Raw genomic sequence first — 24,681 nt, forward strand, 5'->3', positions numbered from 1 at the left:
TCAGATTACAGTGAGTGCATGACCAGCTTCAACAAAATAAAGAAATTAAAAACATAAACCCAACTCACAAAATTCTTCAACAAAACACATGAAGTAATAAAGTAAAATATAAATGATAAGTCATATATCCAAAAATAATTCCATCTCTTGATGTATATTGTTTTTTTTCCACATTCAGTTACACCACACAAATAAAAATGTTTTTAAAAAATCTGTTAAAATATGATCAACTTAATCAGTGAACAGAAAGAGGATATTAGGATAAAATGAGACTAAAACTGGGAAATTATTTTCTTCTACAAGCTTCAATCATGAATATCTCATAATCTGATTCCTTGAAAAACAACTGTTATGTTACACTCATCGTGTTCTTCACAGCACTGATTTTCACTTGTCATCTTTACATGCTCTTTTACCCAATGTTATGTGCTCTGACATATTCCCCACTTTGTTCTTCTTCCATATTTATCAAGCAGGTTAGTGCCTGCAGTGGTCCTGGACCTCGGCTACTTTGGGCTCTGACTGCTCTCTTTTCTTATCTGGGTAGTAAACAGCGTCTTGACTCACGCTATCTGTTCCCTCTCTCCACTCTAACAACAGCTTGGCTTTAGAAAATGTTCAAGAGGAGGCAGTGTGAATGAGTTGGTGGGTTTTAAGGTGACCACTCTCAGAAAAAGTTTTCCCACATTGCTCACACCAGAACGGCTTCTCTTCAGCGTGAACACGTCGGTGAGCCTTTAAGTGAGATAACTCTGAGAAAGCTGCTCCGCATTGTTCACAGCTGTATGGTTTCTCTCCAGTGTGAATGCGTTGGTGGACTTTAAGTTTACCCGTCGTCGCGAATGCTGCGCCACATTGGTCACAGCTGTATGGTTTCTCTCCAGTGTGAATGCGTTGATGGGCTTTAAGATTACCCGACGTTGTGAATGCTGCTCCACATTGTTCACAGCTGTAAGGTTTATCTCCAGTATGAATGCGTCGGTGGACCTTTAAGTGAGATAGCTGTGAGAAAGCTGCCCCGCACTGTTCACAGCTGTACGGCTTTTCTCCAGTGTGAACACGTCGGTGGGCCTTTAAGTTAGATAACTGTGTGAAATCTGCCCCACATTGTTCACAGCTGTATGGCTTCTCTCCAGTGTGAATGCGTTGGTGGGATTTAAGTTTAACCGACCTTATGAATGCTTCCCCGCATTGGTCACAGCTGTACGGCTTCTCTCCCGTGTGAAGGAGTTGATGACCTTTGAGCCCACCTAACTGTGTGAAAGCTGCCCCACATTGTTCACAGCTGTACGGCTTCTCTCCAGTGTGAGTGAGTTGATGACTTTTGAGCCCACCTAATTGTTTGAAATTCGCCCCGCACTGTTCACAGCTGTATGGTCTCTCTCCAGTGTGAATGCGTTGATGGACTTTAAGATTACCCGATGTTGTGAATGCTGCTCCGCATTGTTCACAGCTGTATGGTTTATCTCCAGTGTGAACGACTTGGTGGACGTTAAAGTGACCACGGTGAGAAAAAGTTTTCCCACATAGTTCACAGCAGAACGGCTTCTTTCCAGTGTGAATGAATTGATGACGTTTGAGCAAACTTAACTCTCTGAAAGCTGTCCCACATAGTTCACAGCTGTACGGTTTCTCTCCAGTGTGAACACTCTGATGAATATTTAAATTTCTAGATGTTGTGAAGGACTTGTCACAGTGCTGACAGCTGTGATGTCCGAGTCCGCCTCTTCCTCTCCGTTTCTATAGAAACAGACAGAGAGTTAGATGCAATGGTGGAGAGATACACATGCAAACATACTCACATATGCTAAGATGTTTACATTTGCTAACATGCCAATCCATGCTAAGACATGCTTATATATGCTAACATGCTAACATATGTAAGCATACGAACCTTTGCAACAACTTGTTGATATTCTAAAACATCATATTTAAAAAGTCAGATTAGGTGTCCCTAAAGAGCCGCGTGTCTAACAGTAGTTCCACATTACATTAATTAATTTGCATGCAAGTTTTATTTATTTTTATACCGTGTATTCTCCGTGTAAATTCATGTACCGAACGGAGACGCCTGTACCGTTTCGGTTCAATACGAATACATGTAACGTTCCACCCCTAATAAAAAAAAATAAATAAATTAAATAAAATAATATATATATATATATATATATATATATATATATATATATATATATATATATATATATAGTAAACTAAGAATGCTTTCAAAAATGGAAGTGTTAATAGTTTATTTTCATTAATTAACCAAATGCAGTGAATGAACAGAATCTACAGATCAGACAAATCTAAATCAAATCAATATGTGGTGTGACCACCCTTTGTCTTCAAGACAGCATCAGTTCTTCTAGGTCCACTTGAAGGAACTCGGCTGGGATTTAGCCCATTACGGATGAGAAGTCAGTAAAATAGCACTCATATTTATAACAGGATCCAGATGCAGTACAGCTGACAGCCAGCCTGGCAACATAGTGAGTATTAGGGCTTTGACTTTTGCCCCAAAATCATATTCGTAGTTCGTTTGTTTATTAATATTTGAATATATTTGAATATTTATTAATATTTTGACCATTAAATGCCTTCAGTAAGACCTAGATTGGTATCAAACTTAAGTTGTATGTTCTGTCCACCAGAGGGCAGTGTATCAGTCAATGTCAATAGACAGGCAATGATGTTAGAAGAAGAACACACTGCCACCACTGTTTTTTTAAATTAAAAGTCAGACCCTGGATTAAACACAAACAGTATGCTTTCAACAGGAAGTTTGGAGCTTTCACCATAGCCTACATAAGTGGTCTGATGTTCATACTTGTGCTGGTGTGGGCGTTGAGCCGACGTGTGTGTGTGTGTGTGTGTGTGTGTGTGCAGAGTGAGAGAGTGACGGTGATTATCTTCAGAGTGAGTAGTGACTCTACAGTCATAGTGAGAGAAACAAAGTGTCTCCCCTGTTCTTTCTTAGCCTGGCTCTGCCCTCCTATGTACTTCCGCTCAATTTTCATTTCCCTTCAGTACTCCGTCTGGGTTTGTGGTATATTCTTGGGTTTTCTCCGGTCAAATATTTGTAGGTCCAATCAGTGAACAGAGGGAGTGGCTGAGAACGATGACGTTGAGGACGTGCGCTAGAAAGATGCGAGCGAAGCCATTCAGTCCGTTGTGGCAACGCTGCCGAATATCCAGAAGTTAAAGTTCGAGCAAGAACAATCTTTGCTGAGTTGTGTTGGTGGCCATGATGTCATGGACCTCCTCCCCACGGGGTTTGGGAACAGTTTGATTTTCCAGCTCGCTCCGTTAGTGGTGAAGGAGTTGGCTAAGGCTAACGCTAGCCATGCTAATGCTAAATATAAGCCGATAGTTGTTGTTGTCTCCCCTCTTGTTTAACATGCGCATGACATACGTCACGACCAAACATTAGCGATTGGTTCTGGCAGATCCAGAGTGGCTCTGGGCAGATCCAATAGTTTTAAACTTCAACAGAGTACCCGCCTTCAAGGAAATTAACACTTGTCAATGGAGAGAGGCCAGACTCTCTGGACCAATGAAATGGACCAGAGTCTGGTAGGACCAGGCTAGTGGACCAGAGTCTGGTAGGACCAGGCTAGTGGACCAGAGTCTGGTAGGACCAGGCTAGTGGACCAGAGTCTGGTAGGACCAGGCTAATGGACCAGAGTCTGGTAGAACCAGGCTAGTTCTTTCTGACCATGGTGGGAAATCTGGAGCAGGAGAAGTTAACCCTCTCCTTGATTTCATGTTGTTTATGGAGAAGGAGAACCAGGAAATGAGTCGGGGGGGAAATGCAACGCTACCGAGCCACGGCCGAGCGTCGCCGCGACGTGTAGTTACATTTTGAAATGCGCGAAAAAGCCTCGGAATCTGAATTAAAAATGTTTACAAGCAAACACATTTACAAAAAATAATGTCCATAATAATTCAAATATAATTTTTTTAAATATTCGAATTATATTCGAATAACAAAGTTCGGAGTCAAAGCCCTAGTGAGTATTGGCTAAAGGAAATCTAAATTAGGGCTGAAACAATTACTGGAATAATTCGAATTAAAGCTGCAAGCAGCGATGAACGGGCCCTGACCTTCTTGCAGTCGGGGGTCCTGGCAGACGCAGCATCACATGTAGACCACATTCTAGTTTCATGTAAATCAGAATAAGTTTTGCCAAGATACAACCGTTCATGTTTTAACAGCCACCTACAGGAAGTTGTTCCTCCATAACTTGCGCATTGTTTTAGCTTTCAAAATTCTTTTGATAACTTTTAGTCACGAGGGTCCACCGAGTCTATATCCAAGTTTTCGTGCAGATTGGACTCACGGCCCAGGAGGAGTTAGACAGAGTATGTTTCCCATATATTGCGATGTGGCTAATTAATAAAAAAAATTCTAACAGCGGCATCTAATGGCCGATTCACTCTAAATTTGGCATGGATGCTCAAGCCCCTATGCCGAACAACTGTGTCATGTTTGGTGTCAATCGGAATAAATCTTGGTAAGATACGCAACTTCCTGTTTCGACAGCCCCCTACAGGAAGTTGGTCCTCTGTAACTTGCGCATTGTGTTAGTTATCAAAATTCTTTTGATAACTTTTTGTCATGAGGGTCCACCGAGTCTACGTGTACATTTTTGTGCAGATGGGACTCACGCTCTAGGAGGAGTTAAAAAAAAAAAAAAAAAAGGTTTCGCTCAAAGCGAATTTGTTAATTAAAAGAAATTAAAACAGCGCCATCTACAGGCCGATTGACGCCATATTTGGCACACTGCCTCATTGGCACATGAGGAACAACTCATCGTCTTAAGTTTTGTGTCCATTGGAATAGCCGTGTGCAAGATACAGCCGTTCCTGTTTCGACACCCACCTTCAGGAAGTTGGTCCTCTGTCCTCCGAGTCTATATGCCAGTTTTCGTGCCGATCGGACTCACGCCCCAGGAGTAGTTAGACAGAGTAGGTTTCCCATATATCAATATTTTGCTGATTAATTAAAAAAAATTAAAACGGCGCCATCTAATGGCCGATTGATGCCAAGTTTGGCACAGATGCTAAACGGCCATGACGAACAATGTTGTCAAGTTTCGGGGCAATCATAATAATTTTTGCCAAGATAACACTACTTCCCGTTTAGACAGGAAGTTGCTGTAACTTAATCACGGCCTAGGACGAGTCCGAAAGAATGTAAAACACATGAAAAATGCATAATAAAAAATAGCCGCCTTCCGGTTGGGCGGAGCTAATGAAGGTAAATGGGAAATATTTCCGCAATGATTAGAGCAATATGGGTATTAATTCTGGTGAAGATCGGAGCAACTACGTCCAAGTTAAGGCCTTCCAGGCATTAGGGGGCGCTATGGAGCCCACTTACAGGTTTGGGCCAAATCGCTGTACAGTCTCGCAAAGCTTCCAGGTGTTTACGTGGGCGCCAATTTTTGTGAGTTTTCGTATATATTGAGGCCGTCAAAAATGTGCCCAAGGGCTAAAACCAATTAGGGTCCCATAGGCCACGCCCACTTTGACCAATCAGTACCTTACTGTAGGGGTGGCCTCATGAGTGGCCCTAGATGGTACCCATCAAATTTTGTAAAAATCGGATGAGTCGTTCATGAGGTATAAACTTTATGTACTTGTAGCGCCCCCTAGTGGCCAATTTTTGTATAACGTGTGGGGCATCTCCAGAGGGTCATGGCAAACAAGAATCTTAAGTTTTGCGTTGATAGCTATTATTTTGGTCGAGGTATGGCAAAGTTGTGTAATATGTGCAATTTTTATGCTATAAAAATTCTTTGGATAACTTTTTGTCAGGTCCGTCTGCAAAGTAGGTTTTCGATAAATTGCGATTTTTCACGCATAAAAGTCTAGGTGGAAATGGGCGTGGCCTATATCAGGAGATTCAGCTGGATCCAGGGAACGCAAAGATATATGGTTTATGAATGTGAGATGTACGGTTTGGGAGTTATAGGGCCAAATGGGTTTTTCAGCAATAGCGCCACCTAGTGGTGGATATGTGTATTTTTTTTTTTATCTTTGCAATTTTCACCAGTTCTGACGTGTGCAAATTTTTGTGAGTTTTCGTGCATTCTAACCCCCTCAAAAATGCAACAAGGAATTGGTAAAAATAATCTGACCAAAAACAAGAGGCTCCTTCACACTGTCAGTGCAAGGCACCGTTGGGTCCTTGCATGTTCGTGCTCGGGCCCTAATTATTCGATTACAAAAAAAGCTTTGAGGCAAATTCTCTGCCTCGAAGCTTCGTTTAATTCCAATCAGTCGCGTTATGTGGCCCGCTCAGCTCAGGGTCATTGTTTCACACGGACTGTTATTTACGACGCACGCAACATTCCTTGGCGCGATGGCAGAGAGCCAAGATACCGCCAGGAAAAGGCAAAAAAAGTCAATGGTTTGGGATCATTTCAAACTGAAAAAGAAGACAAGGTACAATGTGCGTACTGCAAAGCAGAACTTGCGTACCACAACAGCACATCAACTATGATCCAACACCTGAGCCGAAAACATCCTGTTGTTAATGTCAGCTCACCAAGCCCAGCCGACACAGGGGAACGTATTGATGTTAGCTTAACGCACTAGAGCAGGGGGGGCCAACCTGTGGCTCTTGAGCCGTATGCAGCTCTTTGCCTGCTCCTGTGAGGCTCTTACTGTGTGGCTGGGGGCTGTGTCACTGGTTGATTGTTGTTTTTAACTTTTCTGAAACATACAGTATTTCAGATAAGTAAAAAAAACACACTTGAATGCATCTGCCAATACATTTGCCAATTATTTTAAAATGGAAAATAATGCAGCAGAGTTTTGAGGACAGATTGTGCAACCTGAGGAAAAACAGCGGCCACAGATCACCTTCCTCGTTAACCCTTTCACTGCTGAATCAGACTGTTTGAAAGCCCCTTTAGTGACAGATGAGTGAGAGAGTTCTTCGAGTGGCCTCAACCGAGTTCAAGCAAGACCTGAAAAGGATTGTGGATAACAAAGACTGTCAGGTTTCCCACTGAGTCAATCATAGTGAGAAAATAAACTATGAAAACTGCTATGTATTATGACTGTCATCAGATCTGGAAGACACTGTTGCTGTTGTAGTGTGGACGTGCATGTGTTGTGTGGCTTTTTGCTATGGTGCGTTTTTTTTTTGTGGCTCTTTATACCTAACTGGTTGGCCACCCCTGCACTAGTGCTAGCTAGAACGTGCAGTATTTTTAGTGGTTGCAGCCTATTGTCGTGAGTTGATATGACTAGATATGATGACTAGACACTGATGTCAAGTTGTGGAAACTTTAAGTAGTAAACTAATTTATGTTAAATTGGAAGTGAGCAATATAATAGGCCTACACTGAAGCACCCCCGAACACACACAGACACACACACAGACACATACACACACACTGTTAGGTTACCAACCAAATAGGCCTATTGCAGACATCATTTTTATAAGTTATTTGGTAGTTAAATGCTGCAGATGCACAAATCTACATAAAATCGATATAATAATTTAAATTTAAGTGAGTAGTGCTAGTTTACAGCATGGTATTTGTTGTGCATATTAATAATATAATAATATATAATTCCCAGCACATCACAGAGGCATATGGACAGCTCAGTTGAAGAAGCTGTAATGTTTACAGACAGCATTTTGAACATGCTCATTACAGACATGCGCCCACTGTCCATGGTGGAGGACAAAGGATTTCAAAATATGATTTCCACTTTCAATCCCAAGTACACCATTCCTTCAAGAACTTACTTCAGACAAATTGAAGAATGTCCTTAAGGAGACAGACTGTGTTGCACTTCCAGACATTTGCAAGCCGGTGTTAGTTAGCTAACGTTAGCTTGATAACTCCACCTTAACGTCACCTCCTCACCACATTGGTGACAGAAAACGAGCTGAATGAAGCTGTCACTCGTGGAGATAGCAGTGTGCGTTGTGTGGATGAAGCATGAAGTTACTCTGACTCATTCGGCGGCTGGCTCTCTGCCTCGTAGCGTTACTACTCCGCTGCTCGTTTGTCCGTCAGTTATTGTTAAACCTCAGCTCCGTGACCCGCCGGATTAAATATCAGCTAATAATCAACTGTAAAGTAGCTACACCTTTTAAAGGACCCCTGGGTCAATCAGCCTCACTAGCCTTCACTAGAAAGTGAAATTGTAGAAAAAAAACAAAAACTAAACCTTAAAATCCAACATTTACTGGCAAAATTCATTGTTATGTCTACACAATTATTTTAGATAGAGTATAAATTCACCACTACCTCTGGTGATACACTGCACACCAGCGTGAACGTATAACTTTGTATCAGGAGTCTGGAGATCCTTTTTTCTTGTTGAAGGGGAAATCTATTGTTGGGACACGTTTGTTTCTACTGAATTTTATTAATGTTGATCGTGTTTGGATGCTTTCAACGGTTTGTCTGAATTAAGCATTAGCAAAACACAAAAAAAATATAAAATGATAAATCTTTACCTGGACAAGTGACACATTTAGAAGTTAGTTTTGTGATTACAGCTACTGAGGCCAAATGGCCTGGATTAATTATTTATTTTTATATACATTTATTTTTATAAATTGTATACCTTTTTTGTTATTTTTTATTCTTACAATCCTTTGTTCCCTTTTGTCTTAAGAAGACAAAACTAAGGTCAAAATACCCTTTACTATTAAAGTTGTATTTCATAGTTTTATATGTTATACATATTCCACAGTAAGTTGACATTACTGTATGGTTATTAATTTGTTTCTGCAATGTCATGTGACACTTAAATGCACTAAATGGGCTTAGTTTTGATAGCCAATAAGTGTTAATAAATACCTGTATTTCCATTGTTGTGTTCTGTGGTTTAATAATGCAAAATACATTTTCATCCGATTAATCGATAAAATAATTGCTAGAATATTTGATTCCAAAAATAATCGTTAGCTGCAGCTAATCTAAATTATGCACAATTCCTGCTGTGCTAATCAATGGGTGGTTTACAGAATTCACAAACTGTCAGATATCTGTACACACGACATCTGAAGAAACTAATAGAGCTGGCAGATGGACAGATTGCTGTCAGCAAAAGAAGTCTCCAGGATCTGGACCTTGGTATGGAAATTAAATTAAAGGAGAATTCCGGTCGATTCCAACCCGTAGCTCTGTTGTGTGTAAATGTGGCGTGCTGTCAGTAGAGAGGAAAACTAAACCAATCAGTGCTGCCTACACCGTGTTATCCTCCTGCTAGAGTTAGCACCCAGGAGGCTGTAACAGGGCAGGTTTTAAACTTGTTTTTAGCCTCTAAACATTACAAGTGCCTCCCCATGTGCAGTGATTCCTTCTGAGGGAACATGGCAAATTTGACTGGAATATTGGATTGTATGAGTTTGACAATCGACTAGTGTGGACTTGACCGGAAAACAGAAAATAAACAGAGGTATGTGCACTGGCTGGATTAACACAACTTTATGCATTTCTGTCACATCTCCTGCAGTCAGATTCACTGTGTTCACTCAGAAGGAATCACTGCTCATGGGGAGGCTCTTGGAATGACATTTCCAGCATGTTTAGAGGCTAAAAACAGGTTAAAACCTGCCCTGTTTAGGCCTGTTGGGTGCTAACTCTAACAGGAGGATAACACGGTGTAGGCAGCACTGATTGGTTTAGTTTTTTGCTACTGACAGCACTCCACATATACACACAACAGAGCTACGGGTTGAAATTCACCAGAATTCTCCTTTAAGAAAAAAGAACACTGAGGAAACTGGATCTGGAGATACAGGCCCTCATTTATGAAATGTGCGTACGACCTAAAACGTGCAGGACGGGCGTACGTCGATTCCTACGCAAAGCACGGTATTTATCAATTTGAACGTGAGCGTAGACTGCGATAAAATCTCACGTCTGGTCTGAACTCGTGTACGCAGGTTTTGGAGTCAGTGTAGACTTGCGGTGCAGCATATAATCAGTTTATCAGGAGATGGAGAAGTCATCAGTTGAGCACTTATCAGCAATGGCAGATCTGGCTCTTAGAAGACCTCTATGAGCCGGTACCAGTGCACACGTACGCACACGGGCCACGGTGGAGCGCTCCATCGGATTGATTAAGGGCAGACAGCTCTGTCTTGCATTAGCGATATCACCCATACACGCCAGAAAAAGTCTGCAACATAGTTTTAGCCTGTGGGGTTCTGGAGCCAGATGACCTGGTGCCCAGAGTCCAGCACAGCCCCAACTGGGGGTGATACCAACGTTTCATGAATCACACGTGAAGCCTGTCGTAAGAGGATTTCTGCGCTCATATGGTTTCTACGTTAGGTTGAAAAATGAGGGCCACAGAAACTAGAAAGAGAAGTAAGTGACTTCAATACACACTGTAAGCATATCTAGGCCTGCACGATTGGGGGGGAAATATGAATCACAATTTTTTTAGCTTAGAATTGATATCACGATTCTCTGCCACAATTTATTTTCTCAAGAAGTGTCATGTTTATTCAACACATGAACCAAGACAAAACAAAACTAATCAGCAGCACCAAACAGAGATTTACTTTGGCCCCTAGAGCTCACTGATCATCACCACGAGCCTGTAAACACAGAGGATCACTGACTACAGGAAATATAGTCCATACTGGCCCTTTAAATACAGCAGGCTACCACAAATAGTGACATATCACACACTGAATTAAATACGGCCCTGATACGGGCTCTATCTGGACTAAATATGGCCCTGATACAGGCTCTATCTGGACTAAATATGGCCCTGATACGGGCTTGGACTAAATATGGCCCTGATACAGGCTCTATCTGGACTAAATATGGCCCTGATACGGGCTCTATCTGGACTACATATGGCCCTGATACGGGCTCTATCTGGACTAAATATGGCCCTGATACGGGCTTGGACTAAATATGGCCCTGATACAGGCTCTATCTGGACTAAATATGGCCCTGATACGGGCTCTATCTGGACTAAATATGGCCCTGATACGGGCTCTATCTGGACTAAATATGGCCCTGATACGGGCTCTATCTGGACTAAATATGGCCCTGATACGGGCTCTATCTGGACTACATATGGCCCTGATACAGGCTCTATCTGGACTAAATATGGCCCTGATACGGGCTCTATCTGAACTAAATCGGGCTCTATCTGAACTATATATGGCCCTGATACAGACTCTATCTGAACTAAATATGGCCCTGATACGGGCTCTATCTGGACTAAATATGGCCCTGATACAGGCTCTATCTGGACTAAATATGGCCCTGATACAGGTTCTATCTGAACTAAATACGGCCCTGATACAGGCTCTATCTGGACTAAATACGGCCCTGATACAGGCTCTATCTGGACTAAATATGGCCCTGATACAGGCTCTATCTGGACTAAATATGGCCCTGATACAGACTCTATCTGGACTAAATATGGCCCTGATACAGGCTCTATCTGAACTAAATATGGCCCTGATACAGGCTCTATCTGGACTAAATACGGCCCTGATACAGGCTCTATCTGGACTAAATATGGCCCTGATACAGGCTCTATCTGGACTCCTTGAACATGTCTTTACATAATTAAAACATGTTATTGTTAATGTCAAATGCTTTCAATAAATTAATTGGAGTAAAAATAAAATAAATCAAAGTCATTTAATAATTAAATCGTTACCAGGGGTGAATTGAGATTGTGATTTTATAACCATTTATCATGCAGGCCTATGTCCCACTTTATCTCCGGTGCCAGTGCAACCATTTCTAACCATCTAAACAACTGCAACAGAAGGATTTAAATCAAGCTTGTGACAGCAACAGTGACAAGTAATGCATGTTAATAAAATCAAAGCAGAACACAACAGAATAACTGTTGACACGTTAATTTCAGATCAGAGCGACAACTGATGTAACCCATCAGCCTGTCTGGACCTCTGTCTCTCTCTCTGTAGCCTGAGGAGACAGCCACTGGTATACAATCACTTCATTTTTACTTTCATCAAACGTCCATATTTCACCAATATGTACAACACTACTACACACATTCCTGCTCTTATGTCGTCTACTTTGGTATTTATTAGTCAAGCATTAGGCTCGTTGGAGATGAGCCAGGTCTGAACAGAATCGATCACCGGTGATCGCCGACCAATGCATGCTGGGTAGATTTGTGTCTGACTTGATCCCGACTTGCTCTGACGTCATGCCCACGTGGTCAACGATGACCTCACCAGATCACGGCGGCAGCAGGTTTGAGAGCAGGCAGCGCAGTTGCTCTCCACCGACTGTAAGACCCAGACGGACCCAGGGGCATGCTGGGAAACGCCGGCCTCGCAGCAGTTCTAACAGCTGATTGGTTCAGAATCGACTCAACATGATGACATTTTATATAAACTTTTTATTGATTTTGAATGGAGGGATTTTAACTGCTATTAGTCTGATTTAAAGGCTTATTCTGTACAGAACACATGTTGTGTGACTGATAGTTATGTTTAGAAGTCAGAGAGATTAAATCTGTTCAGATTACTGATCATCTACAGTCTGTTAATTAAAATCAGCAACAGATCACATGTAGAGCATGTTAACAGCTACTCTGTCAGAATATAATCAACTGGAGACTGTGTAGGAGCTGATATGTATGGCGTTATATATGGGTCTCATTCCTGAGCGAGTAATTGTATGTTTTGAGCACAGAGAACTATATTGTGCAAGCACATTACATTGCTTTTTGAACAGAAATTAAACACTCGCAAAAAATAATTTAGTTTGAGTAAACAAAAACCTATTCCGTGCTCAATAAATGCATATATTTCTCTGTGCTCAAAACATACAATTACTCGCTCAGGAATGAGGCACAGATATAACACCATAATATATGGGTCTGATAACATTTTATTAAATCAGAATCGGACCACAGTGTTTCTGTGACTTCCTGTTCAGCCTGAAGGCTGCTGGAAACAAGTTGGTCAGCTTCTCCTCACAACCTGTAGCTCCTACGGCGCCATGTTGATGCTACCAAGCCATCACCTCCCGTTAGCATCCCATTGACTGCCATTCATTTTGTCCGTTGTTTATTTCTAAAGAAACACGACAATGTATAAAAGGCTCCATTACCTTGTAGCTCACGTTATGGCTCCGTAGCAGACGTTTTTATAAAAATAGGCTAACGATTGGGTCATAACCACGAGACTTACTGTCTCATAGTAGAGGAATTACCGTATAGTACAGGAGAAGCTCTCAGGCAGTTTGGACTTCCATTAGCTGTTTAAGTTTAATTACTAATGTTAACTATCATTTTAGTGATCAATAATTAGCCTGTGTCTATGTTATCTCCTTACATATACCTACGCTCTCCGTCTCTGCTAGATTGGGAATGATTGAGATTTCTCTTGGCACAGCTACCAGAAGACTTCCAACTTTCAGACAGGTTGCTCACGTCACATCTACGTCTTCAAGCTCAGTTGGAGGCTGCTCAGTAACGCTCAGCCATCACCGGGAAAGAGACTTCACTGGTCTCCGTCCAGAGACACGGGACCTGCTGCTCCATTATATATATATATATATATATGGCTGGAATCAGCTGGAAACTGTCCCAGTTGATCGCGGACTGCCCGGCTGCTGCTGCCTGCTCTCGTCCACTTTACAGGCGAGGAGCAGTTCATCTCCAACGAGCCTATATCACAGCTCTCTTCATAGCGCTGTGTTCACAAAGCAGTACAACGGTTTAACTTCCTATACATTCTTCACAATAAAAGCCCCTGGTTACTTTGTTACATACATGCTTTTATTTTGAAGAGGAACATAAGGAAATGTTGCTCTTCATCAGCAGTAACTTAACAAGACTCCTATAAACGGAGCCGAAATGTAAACCAGAGCAGATATCAACTAGAAACTAAACTAAGCCCAGAGGTTGAGTTAGAAGCTCCAAACGGACTGAGAGCTGAACACACCGAGACTTTTAAAAACCTCTTTTTACGCCTATGGCCCCTTTTCACACAGAGAGAAGCATGTGTGCTAATGCACACAGAGCCCCATGTTGTTTCCATGAGAGTCGGCCATCTTGTGTCTTCAGTGTGCTTGTTGTGTCCTAACACTGACCTGAACACCGCTGCTATCAGAGGCCGAGCCTGCTGCTGCTCTTCTGGGGACCTTGTTGCTCCGCTGCTCCGGCTTCTGCTGCTCCTCCTCCATTCCGCTCTGGTTCTGGTTCTGGTCCTGGTCTTTGAAATCCAGCAGCCTTCCACTGAGACTGCTGACTCACTCCGGGTTCCTAGACTGACATGGCTGCAGCCTGGAGCCTTTTCAAAATAAAAGCTCACGTCTGAGCTTCTACTTTTCAAAGTAAAAGCTCGGGTCTGGTCCTCTATGTCTCCTTCCTACTTTGGTGTTTTTAACTAAACAATAACGGCAATCATACAGATGAATACAATACTTATATATCTACTATACTATATACTTATATATATATATATATATATATATATATATATATGTAAGATAAATGCAGACTATCATGCTTATGAATGGAATACTTACTTACCTAGGCTCTTTCAACTCAGGATAGGATTGGAGATGAAAAGTTTAACTGACACATAACCACGGTCAGCTTGGTGGGTGCTCAGTATTAGCGGAGCACCAACGGTATCAGCTCCTATGTCCAGCAACCTGTCCGACCCCCTCCCCCCTCCCCTTCTCACAGCTTCTCTGTGCACGGTACCTTCTCAGCAAGCAGGGGCGCCAATTCCCCAATTCTCCACACGGTGAAATGATAGATAACACAGTAGAAAACCACTTAGAGGATTTTTTTTTTGCTTCGTCCGTGCCAAAAAACGCTACTGTTTTAACTAAACAGTAACAGCAATCATTCAAATGAATAAAATACTTAAAAAAATATCTGTCTATAAAATAAATGCAGACTATAGACAAACTAAAATCCATTCATTCTCTGGCTGCAGCCTGGAGCCTCCCGTCTCATGCCCTCTCACCTCGCTGATAAGAAAACGTATTTGCAGTAATTTCTCAGTGAAGTGTGAAAACAATATAGAATATAAAAATAAAAAGGAGTCTTGGAAAGAGTGTAACAAGTTTATTTTTGTATTCTTGTGTGTGCAGATCCTCGTTATCTCTCCTCAGGAAATCCTGCCCTTATTTGGCAGAAATGGCTGCAGAATCCAGGGTGGAGATCTTCAGAATATTCCCCCCCCCCCTTCCTCCTCCAATGTAACCTGTGGCTGTAGAACTAAAGCATCCTCACCTTTCTCTATCATACGGTGGTTAGATTTAGACTCAAACAGCCGTCCAGTTTCAAAGCCCATTATACAGTAGAAATACCCAGCATGCAGCTCTCGTATGGACAACAGCACTGGGAGCAGTTCAGCACTGAGGACACTGTCAGGAATTCTTTTTTCTATTTGGTGGAGAACCTGCTCCAATTAGTCACACCTGTATTACAACATTTTAGGATCATCAAATTGAACACTATGCTTCATGTGATAAATATGCTGAAATGTTTAAAGTTGGCAACTATCAAAGCACATTTTTTGACTTCCTGTCAAGCCACAGAAAGTGAGCTCTTTCCTGGAAGTTTTCATCGGTGACTATGTCTCTGAAGGAGGAACAGAATAGGGCCAAGATCATCAGTGCCTTATCACCATCCTTTTCTTCCATCATTCTTTGGAACTGCACATTACACTGAGGACAAAGTACATTTTGCAGCTTTGGCAGCGACTAGCAAGAAGTATTCTGGGTCTTGGGGTCTCTCTGCTGGGTCTCTTTGTCTTTGCATTTCACCATCATGTACCTGAGAAACAGAGACACACACACACACACACACACACACACGTTTAATATGCACATGTGAAAAACACAGAAAACATTTCCACACAGATAGTTTTCTTTACAGACACCATATACTCAGCGATACAGGCAGCCTGTCAGTGCTGAGACGAGGTAGGCTCACAGACTCTGCTGCAGAGAATGACGATCAAACTGATCAACTAACAGCATGAAGTGAACGCAGCCAAGGCAGCTCCACAGAACATCAAGAGTGATTTAAGACCTTTGCACTCCTCTGTCTCATCTCTCTGCAGTCGGCATCAGCGTCCAACTGGGCGCCGTAGTGTCTCGCGGTCAGTGCCCCCTGCTACCCTCTACCCCGCAGCCCTTAGTTACTGTTGCTAAGGCAGTCGATTGGAGCGACAAGTCTTCGTGGCCGCCATCTTGGTACAGAGTAGCTCACCTCCTAATGCATGTGTGTCTATGGAGGCAGGAGGGTTATCCACTATTAAAATCATCATTTCTCACTTAATATTGAACCAAGCGGTTTGTTTTGTTACAAATACCAGACACAGGGCCGTGCACAGACATTTGGAGGGGCTATTGCTCTAATCTGGAAAAAAGGCACCCCCCCACCCCGTTCAGCCTTCAAAGATGGAGATCTCTCCAAAGGAAACATAATTCTGAATAAGTTCTATAATGTACCTTTAAGTCAAGCATCTATCTTTTCCTTCAATCATAAATGACATTACTTTAGATATAATGAAAGCATGGTATCACAGCTTTAATGACAGTGAGAGAGTGTTATTTCCCCTTGGGATTAATAAAAGCATCTTCATATTCTTCTTACTTAGATTACGTGAACTTGAACATATCAAAATGTGTTTAAAAGAACTGGAATTGGAGTTTGTTCGTAATTTGAGTAATTTTTGTAAAGGTCCCATGGCATGAAAATGTCACTTTATGAGGTTTTTTAACATTAATGTGAGTTCCCCCAGCCTGCCTATGGTCCCCCAGTGGCTAGAAATGGTGATAGGTGTAAACCGAGCCCTGGGTATCCTGCTCTGTCTTTGAGAAAATGAAAGCTCAGATGGGCCAATCAGGAATCTTCCCTTTATGACGTCATAAGGGGAAAGGTTACCTCCCCTTTCTCTGCTTTGCCCACCCAGAGAATTTGGACCACCCATGAGAGAGAGAGAGACATCATGGTTTGCAAATAAGCAAAGTGGTAGTTCTCCCCCTCAATAGCATTTAAAGCTACAGACACAGAAATGGCACATCCTAAGGAAAGCTCATTGTGGGACTGGCTCTAGTGGCTGGAATTCTGCACCAAGGCTGAATTTAGGGAAAGAGACTTCAGATACAGTATTAGGGGACCTCTAAGGTCTATATAAAGAGACTTCAGATACAGTATTAGGGGACCACTAAGGTCTATATAAAGAGACTTCAGATACAGTATTAGGGACCACTAAGGTCTATATAAAGAGACTTCAGATACAGTATTAGGGGACCACTAAGGTCTATATAAAAGAGACTTCAGATACAGTATTAGAGGACCACTAAGGTCTATATAAAGAGACTTCAGATACAGTATTAGGGACCACTAAGGTCTATATAAAAGAGACTTCAGATACAGTATTAGGGACCACTAAGGTCTATATAAAGAGACTCCAGATACAGTATTAGGGACCACTAAGGTCTACATAAAAGCATCCAAGGAGCACCATGTCATGGGACCTTTAACTGAGCAAAATTCTTTCGAAAAAACATTTTTTGTTAAAGGCTGAAGAAGTTTCAGGCAGATCAGGCAAGAAAACCGGAGTTTAAAAAGTAGGTTTTGCACTAAGTAAGTAATTCAGCTTCATTTAAAGAACGCTTGGATGCTGCTCACTTAGAAGTAGTGTGGACCAAGGTGGTCTGGATTTTTGAACTGGATCAATATCTAAATGCCTCATCAAGTATCTGGCAGAATCCAAAAATATGTATTGGTTAGTGCTGTCAAACGATTAAAATATTTAATAACAAATAATTTATGTCATAGTTAACTCTCAATTAATCTCACATTTTTATCTATTCTAAATGTCCTTTGATTTCTTTTTGTCCCATTATCTTTTCTCATTTTAATGCTCTTATCAACATGGAAAAGCAGATGCAATGTGAATGATATCAGCTAGACCCTCGTCCTCCACAACGTTAACAGGTCTACATGCAGTAGCCACCCATTTAGCTATGGCTGCAGTAAGTTTGTTCTTAGTTGTTGGTATCCATGTGCTTCTGTCTGAAGTCATCCATTGTCGCCTGGCTTTGACGAGGGGGCGGAGGATTGGCATCAGCTGTGTGCTTGGCCATCAAGTGGTATTTCAGACTGGACGTGCTGTGATGATAGCTCAGTTCACAACGACAAAACACACACATCACTTTGGTCTTGTCAATGGAACCATTTGGCAACTTTTTAAAAGTAAACTTTCCATTCAGAATCTTCTTGGCATCCGTTTCGGCGTCTGGCGCTCGTCATCCACTCAAAACGTAACGTTAGCCTACTACTCTTTGGCCGGCTCCAAGCGCAAACTAGTGTGTGTGGGCGTGCCTGTTGTTGTGTTTCCGGTCTAGCTAGATCCGGTGTGGTGTTGTAGTTTTTCTAACGTTACTAGTTGTTGCAACAGCAGTTGAAAAAAAACTACAAAGTTTACTAGACCAAAACCAACGTTAATCTCGCAATTAAAAAAAATTACACCGTTAAAATGGGTTTGCGTTAACACTGTTAATAACGTGTTTAACTGACAGCCCTAGTATTGGTAGATCTCCCCTTTCTGGAGGGACTGGCTGGAAAAGGGAATTGTTACACTGGGGGATCTGTATCTCGGCGACATATTGAAATCCTTTGAGGATGTAGTACAGCAGTTTGGAGCCCCCAGGTCTAAACTTTTCAGCTATTAACTTTGCCATCTGTTATTGGGGATTTTTGTGTGCATGGACGGCTCTTTACAGTAGGGTTCCAAGCACCGCTAGTACTGAGAGCCACGTTGGACACCTAATTAAACAACAACTACTTTGCAAAATGAAAATAGTACAAGTGGATTAGGAGTCATTAAAACAGTGAATGAGTAGAAACAGACAGCCTGGTAGATCCAGCTGTCAGGGCATGAGGAGGAGGCAGGAGGACACAGCTGTGGTCTGGAAAATGTGGATGCAGTGTGAATACGTTGGAGGACTTTAAGGTTACTACTGTGAGATACACATTGTTAACAGCTGTAAGGTTTCATAGTATAGTATGTCAAAAAAATCATTAAAAGTCATAGTATAGTATGTCGAAAAAAGTCACATTATAGTATTTAAAAAAAAGTCATAGTAAAGTATGTTGAAAAAAGTCAAAAAGTCATAAAGTCATAGTATAGTATGTCGAAACTTTGTAAAAATTCATAGTATAGTATGTAGAAAAGCTATAAAAAAGTCATAGTATATTATGTCGAAAAAAAATCATTAAAAGTCATAGTTGATATCTGGAAAGGATTGAGGAGACTTGACAGATGACAGATTCAGATGTCTTCAGATTAGATGCAGCTTTATTCAGATATATAAACATACACACTCACAGATCAGCTTCTCACTGAACACTAAGTGAACACAGTCCTTTATACAGTTTAGGCCTCACATCTGGAGAACCAGCTGTCAATCACAACCATAACTTAGGATCCCCCAATTAGGTGGTCTCTGCTGTCGGGTAGGCCCCCTCCAAAGGTCACAGGTGAAGATTACATAAGCTCTCCTTCACATGAAACATAATAATTAGAGCTGGAGAATATTAGTTGTCATGGCCTCCCGATCCTGTATCATACCCAGATGTTTCTCATAACTCTCACCACACAGGACCCCCCACATCAACAGTCAGTCATCAGCTGGCATGTTAGGTTCACACACACATAATAAGCTTATGTAATACATTGTATCTTTGAAAGCATACAGACTTAATATTCAACCTATCAATAGTATAGTATGTTGAAAAAAAAATCATTAAAAGTCATTGTATAGTATGTCGAAAAAAGTCATAGTATAGTATGTCAAAAGTCATAAAAAGTCATAGTATAGTATGTCAAAAAGTTATAAAGTCAGTATAGTATGTTGAAAAAATCATTAAAAGTCATAGTATAGTATGTTGAGTATAAGAGGAAAAAAAATTAACCCAACTCACAAAATTCTTCAACAAAACACATGAAGTAATAAAGTAAAATATAAATGATAACAGTCATATATCCAAAAACTATTCCATCTCTTGATGTATATCATTAATAACATTCAGTTACACAACAAGATAAAAATGTTTTAAAAAAATCAGGTAAAATATGATCAAGTAAGTAAGTAAGAGTCATGCAAAAGCACCACTTTAATTCTTGTGTTTACCAGAGATGTGCTCGTACGTTTCTTGGAAATAAGTCATTCAGCATGAAAACAGCATAAAACATGACTAATCGACTAAAGAAATCTAAGTTGACCAAGACCAAAACGACCGATTAGTCGACTAATCGACTAAGAGGGAGCAGCCCTACACTCATCCTGTTGTTCACTGCACTGATTTTCACTTGTCATCTTTACATGCTCTTTTTTACCCAATGTTATGTGCTCTGACATATTCCCCACTTTGTTCTTCTTCCATATTTATCAAGCAGGTTAGTGCCTGCAGTGGTCCTGGACCTCGGCTACTTTGGGCTCTGACTGCTCTCTTTTCTTATCTGGGTAGTAAACCCTGTTTTATGCTGATGACACTGTACTGTATTGCTCAGCACCCACCACAGACCAGGCCCTCTCCCAGACCAGACCAGGCCCTCTCCCAGACCAGGCCCTCTCCCAGACCAGACCAGGCCCTCTCCCAGACCAGGCCCTCTCCCAGACCAGACCAGGCCCTCTCCCAGACCAGACCAGGCCCTCTCCCAGTTACAACTTGCTTTTAACAGCTTCAACAGAATCTTTATGATTTAAAACTTGTTTTAAATGCAGAAAAAACGAAGGTCATGCTTTTTTCAAATTTGAAATCTAAATCAAATCTGCCTTCTATCCTCACTTCCCAAGGTAATAAGATTGAATGTCTAAGTACAGATATCTTGGTATTTTAATTGATAAATCACTTTCTTTTACCCTTCATATTCAGCAGCTAGCAAAAAGATTAAAACTTAAACTAGGATTTTATTTCAGAATCAAATCCTGCCTTTAGTTTGAATCTAGAAAGAGGCTGGTCGCTGCCACGTTTATGTCTGTACTTGACTATGGTGATGTTTTATATAGGGATGCACCGAAGCATCGGCTGAACATCGGTAACGGGCGATATTTGCCTCGTTAACTGCCATCGGCGAATAAAAATGACATTCGCCGATGATTATATGTGTCATGAACGCTGTGCTCGGGAGAAACTTTTTTTCCCTCTTTTTATTTGGGCGGGGGGAGAGACCGAGACGGAAGAGGGCACCCGCGCACTCTCCTCAGTAACTTAGATTAAACAAAGAAGATGGCGGTCGTGTGGCAATATTTTACAGTTTCAGAGAAAGATCAGCGTTTTGCAGTTTGCAATACGTGTTCCATTGAAATTTCAAGAGGGGGTGCTGTTAGAAAGTCATTTAACACAACAAATCTCACTGGACATTTGAGAAGCAGGCAGGAGGCGGTGTACGGCGATTACCTGCAAGCTGACCAAAAACGGAAAAATGAAGCCGCCAAGAAAGCGCAAACCGCCGGTAAGACTCAGACTTCAACTGACACGGCGTTTGAGGAAGCCAAACAGCTGCCTCCAGACAGCGCCAAAGAGAAACAAATAAACAAAGTGATGGAGTTCATGGCTTTAGATGACCAGCCTTTCTCTGTAGTGGAGGACGTGGGTTTTCGGAGTCTGATGAAGTTTATGGAGCCACGCTACACGCTGCCGAGCCGGCGTCACTTTGCCGAGGTCTGTCTCCCCGAAATCCACAACATCCCTATTTATGTTTGTATTTATGAATAACATAATTTATTTATTTTAATAACAATTTATTTCACTTGTTTTTGCATTTACACTTGATGTATTTTTTTTTTATTTATCAGAAAAATATTTTTTATTGGGCCATGAAAATAATCTCATTGAGTAAGTTTTTGTTTATCAGGCTAAAACCACTCAAATAATTTTGTTGGGCAATGTACTGAAACAATCTTTTCATTGATTAGTTAGCAGTCAAAGGTTTTTGAATGTTATTTTTCAGAAAAGAACTTGTCATAAATAAGGTTATAACTAATGTCAACCAGAAAGTGACATTAAAGGTTGTTTTTGTTTCATAAATTGGTCTGATTGAATTTGTGCTCATTCTAGGATAGTGTGATCAACAGCCGAAAGACTTGTATGTTTCCGTGGCACAAAAGAAGGAATAAATAACAAAAAGAAAAAACATCGGCATCGGCCATCGCCCAAGTTGTTATGTTAAACATCGGTATCAGTCCAGAATTTCCCAATCGGTGCATCCCTAGTTTTATACATGCATGCTTCATCTCAAAGTTTCCATGCTGTGGACACTGTATACCACGGATCTCTGAGGTTCATCACTGGTATGAAAGACCTCACTCATCATTGTGAACTGTATGGTTAAATAAAGGTAACAACAAACCCACAAACAGCGTCTTGACTCACGCTATCTGTTCCCTCTCTCCACTCTAACAACAGCTTGACTTTAGAAAATGTTCAGGAGGAGGCAGTGTGAATGCGTTGGTGGGTTTTAAGGTGAGCACCCTGAGAAAAAGTTTTCCCACATTGTTCACACCAGAACGGCTTCTCTCCGGTGTGAATGCGTCGGTGGGATTTTAAGGTGTCTAACTGTGTGAAAGCTGCTCCGCATTGGTCACAGCTGTACGGTTTATCTCCAGTGTGAATGCGTTGGTGGTTTTTAAGGCTACTACTCCGAGAAAACATTTTCCCACATTGTTCACACCAGAACGGCTTCTCTCCAGTGTGAACACGTTGGTGGACCTTTAAGTGAGATAACCGTGTGAAAGCTGCCCCACATTGGTCACAGCTGTACGGTTTATCTCCAGTGTGAATGCGTTGGTGGACTTTAAGGTGACCACTCTTAGAAAAAGCTTTCCCACATTGTTCACACGAGAATGGCTTCTCTCCAGTGTGAACGCGTTGGTGGGATTTTAGGGAGCTTTGAATGGTGAAAGCTGCCCCGCATTGTTCACAGCTGTACGGTTTATCTCCAGTGTGAATGCGTTGGTGGGCTTTAAGGCTACTACCCAGAGAAAAAGTGTTCCCACATAGTTCACACCGGAACGGCTTCTCTCCAGTGTGAATGAATTGATGACGTTTGAGCGCACCTAACTGTGTGAATGCTGCCCCGCATTGTTCACAGTTGTACGGTTTATCTCCTGTGTGAATGAGTTGATGAACTTTAAGATTACTCGACGTTGTGAATGCTGCCCCGCATTGTTCACAGCTGTACGGTTTATCTCCAGTGTGAATGAGTTGGTGGGCTTTGAGGGCATCACTACGAGAAAAAGTTTTCCCACATTGTTCACACCAGAACGGCTTCTCTCCAGTGTGAATGAGTTGATGGACTTTAAGATTACCCAACGTTTTGAATGCTGCCTCGCATTGGTCACAGCTGTATGGTCTCTCTCCAGTGTGAACGAGTTGATGACGTTTGAGCACACCTAACTGTGTGAAAGCTGCCCCACATTGTTCACAGCTGTATGATTTCTCTCCAGTGTGAACTCTCTGATGAATCTTTAAATTTCTAGATGTTGTGAAAGACTTGCCACAGTACTGACAGCTGTGATGTCCGAGTCCGCCTCTTCCTCTCCGTTTCTATAGAAACAGACAGAGAGTTAGATGCAATGGAGCGATACACATGCAAACATACTTACATATGCTAAGATGTTTACTAGAGCAGTCAAACCATTTTTTTTTTTTTTTTTTTTAAATTGTGATTAATCACTGAATGTCTATAGTTAATCGCGATTAATTACATGTTTTATCACATGATTAAAATTCTATTATTTAGCATTTCAGAACAGTTTTTGACTACATATTAACAATGGAAAGCCATTCTTACCAGTGTATCTTGATTTGGAATCAAATGAATGCAAAGAAAGTTACTTTATGAACTTGACTTTAAGATTTGTAATTATTTATTTACTGTAAACAAAAGAAAAATGTGTGAATCTAAAGTACCTAACTAAAAAACCCTATCCTTACCAGTAGGGTTGGGTATCGTTTTTTTTTCCCCCCCGATACCGATGCCTGAACCGGTACTTTTTAATAAAGTAAAAACAAAGAAGAAAAAAAAGAAGGGTACTAAACAACAGTCGGCGACTTGTTTATTGCTAAGGCCATGGTCAAAATTAAAGATTTAATAATAATGTAATAACTATAACTTATAACAATAACTTATTTCACCAGTAAATTGCTGATAAAGGACAAAAACAACCACCAGATGGGAAAAGAGTATTTTACAAAAACTATGAATGCACCACGAGACTACCTATTTTAAGTGAACGCACCGTCTGTGTTGTTTAATTCCGACAACGGCAGCTGCTGCGCTACAGTCAGACTGTTACGTCTCACTGTTGGAGTCCTCTACAGTGAAATACAGTCACACTTTACACTGTTTAACATTATCTGTCAGCATTTTAACCATTTTTAATGCCCTGTACCCATACATCCATGCCCTGTACCCATACATCCATACCCTGTACCCATACATCCATGCCCTGTACCCATACATCCATGCCCTGTATCCATACATCCATGCCCTGTACCCATACATCCATGCCCTGTACCCATACATCCATGCCCTGTACCCATACATCCATGCCCTGTACCCATACATCCATACCCTGTACCCATACATCCATACCCTGTACCCATACATCCATGCCCTGTACCCATACATCCATGCCCTGTACC

At 41.4% G+C, this 24,681-nt stretch overlaps 2 protein-coding genes and 1 long non-coding RNA gene across 10 annotated transcripts in view; 2 read left to right on the forward strand and 1 right to left on the reverse strand.

The window, feature by feature from the left end:
* nfkb1 (nuclear factor of kappa light polypeptide gene enhancer in B-cells 1) overlaps window positions 1-24,681 on the forward strand; it is a 1,201,612-nt gene that overhangs the window by 251,660 nt on the left and 925,271 nt on the right. The gene's annotated exons all lie outside the window — the stretch shown is intronic.
* The window catches only part of LOC116060250 (zinc finger protein 239-like), a 39,459-nt gene continuing 14,986 nt past the window's right edge, over window positions 209-24,681 (reverse strand). The window contains exons 2-5 of one of the 6 annotated variants that reach the window (XR_004898604.1): window positions 23,471-23,580; window positions 23,164-23,218; window positions 22,393-22,743; window positions 20,306-20,504 (exon numbers count right to left, since the gene is read on the reverse strand). Coding sequence is in view for 2 of the 6 variants with exons in the window: in XM_031313735.2 (XP_031169595.2) it covers window positions 619-1,740; window positions 14,088-14,180 (1,215 nt within the window). In the remaining 4 variants the exon portion in view is untranslated. Of the gene's footprint in view, window positions 1,741-14,087; window positions 14,275-20,305; window positions 20,505-22,392; window positions 23,219-23,370; window positions 23,581-24,681 lie in introns of those variants that run through there. The other 5 variants (XR_004898603.1, XR_004898601.1, XR_004898600.1 and 2 more) reach the window with 5 other exon arrangements.
* LOC118496166 lies at window positions 704-23,295 on the forward strand. 3 transcript variants are annotated; one of them, XR_004898653.1, is made up of 5 exons: window positions 704-824; window positions 6,572-6,577; window positions 22,503-22,582; window positions 22,751-22,833; window positions 23,170-23,295. It is a non-coding gene; the product is annotated as an uncharacterized LOC118496166 (long non-coding RNA). The 3 variants fall into 3 exon arrangements; XR_004898655.1 differs by lacking the exon at window positions 6,572-6,577 and adding an exon at window positions 9,434-9,439 and having other exon boundaries at window positions 737-824; XR_004898654.1 differs by lacking the exons at window positions 704-824; window positions 6,572-6,577; window positions 22,503-22,582 and adding an exon at window positions 20,838-22,497 and having other exon boundaries at window positions 22,666-22,833.

This window comes from Sander lucioperca, chromosome 1, assembly GCF_008315115.2.
Source record: "Sander lucioperca isolate FBNREF2018 chromosome 1, SLUC_FBN_1.2, whole genome shotgun sequence".
Taxonomy (NCBI): domain Eukaryota; kingdom Metazoa; phylum Chordata; class Actinopteri; order Perciformes; family Percidae; genus Sander; species Sander lucioperca.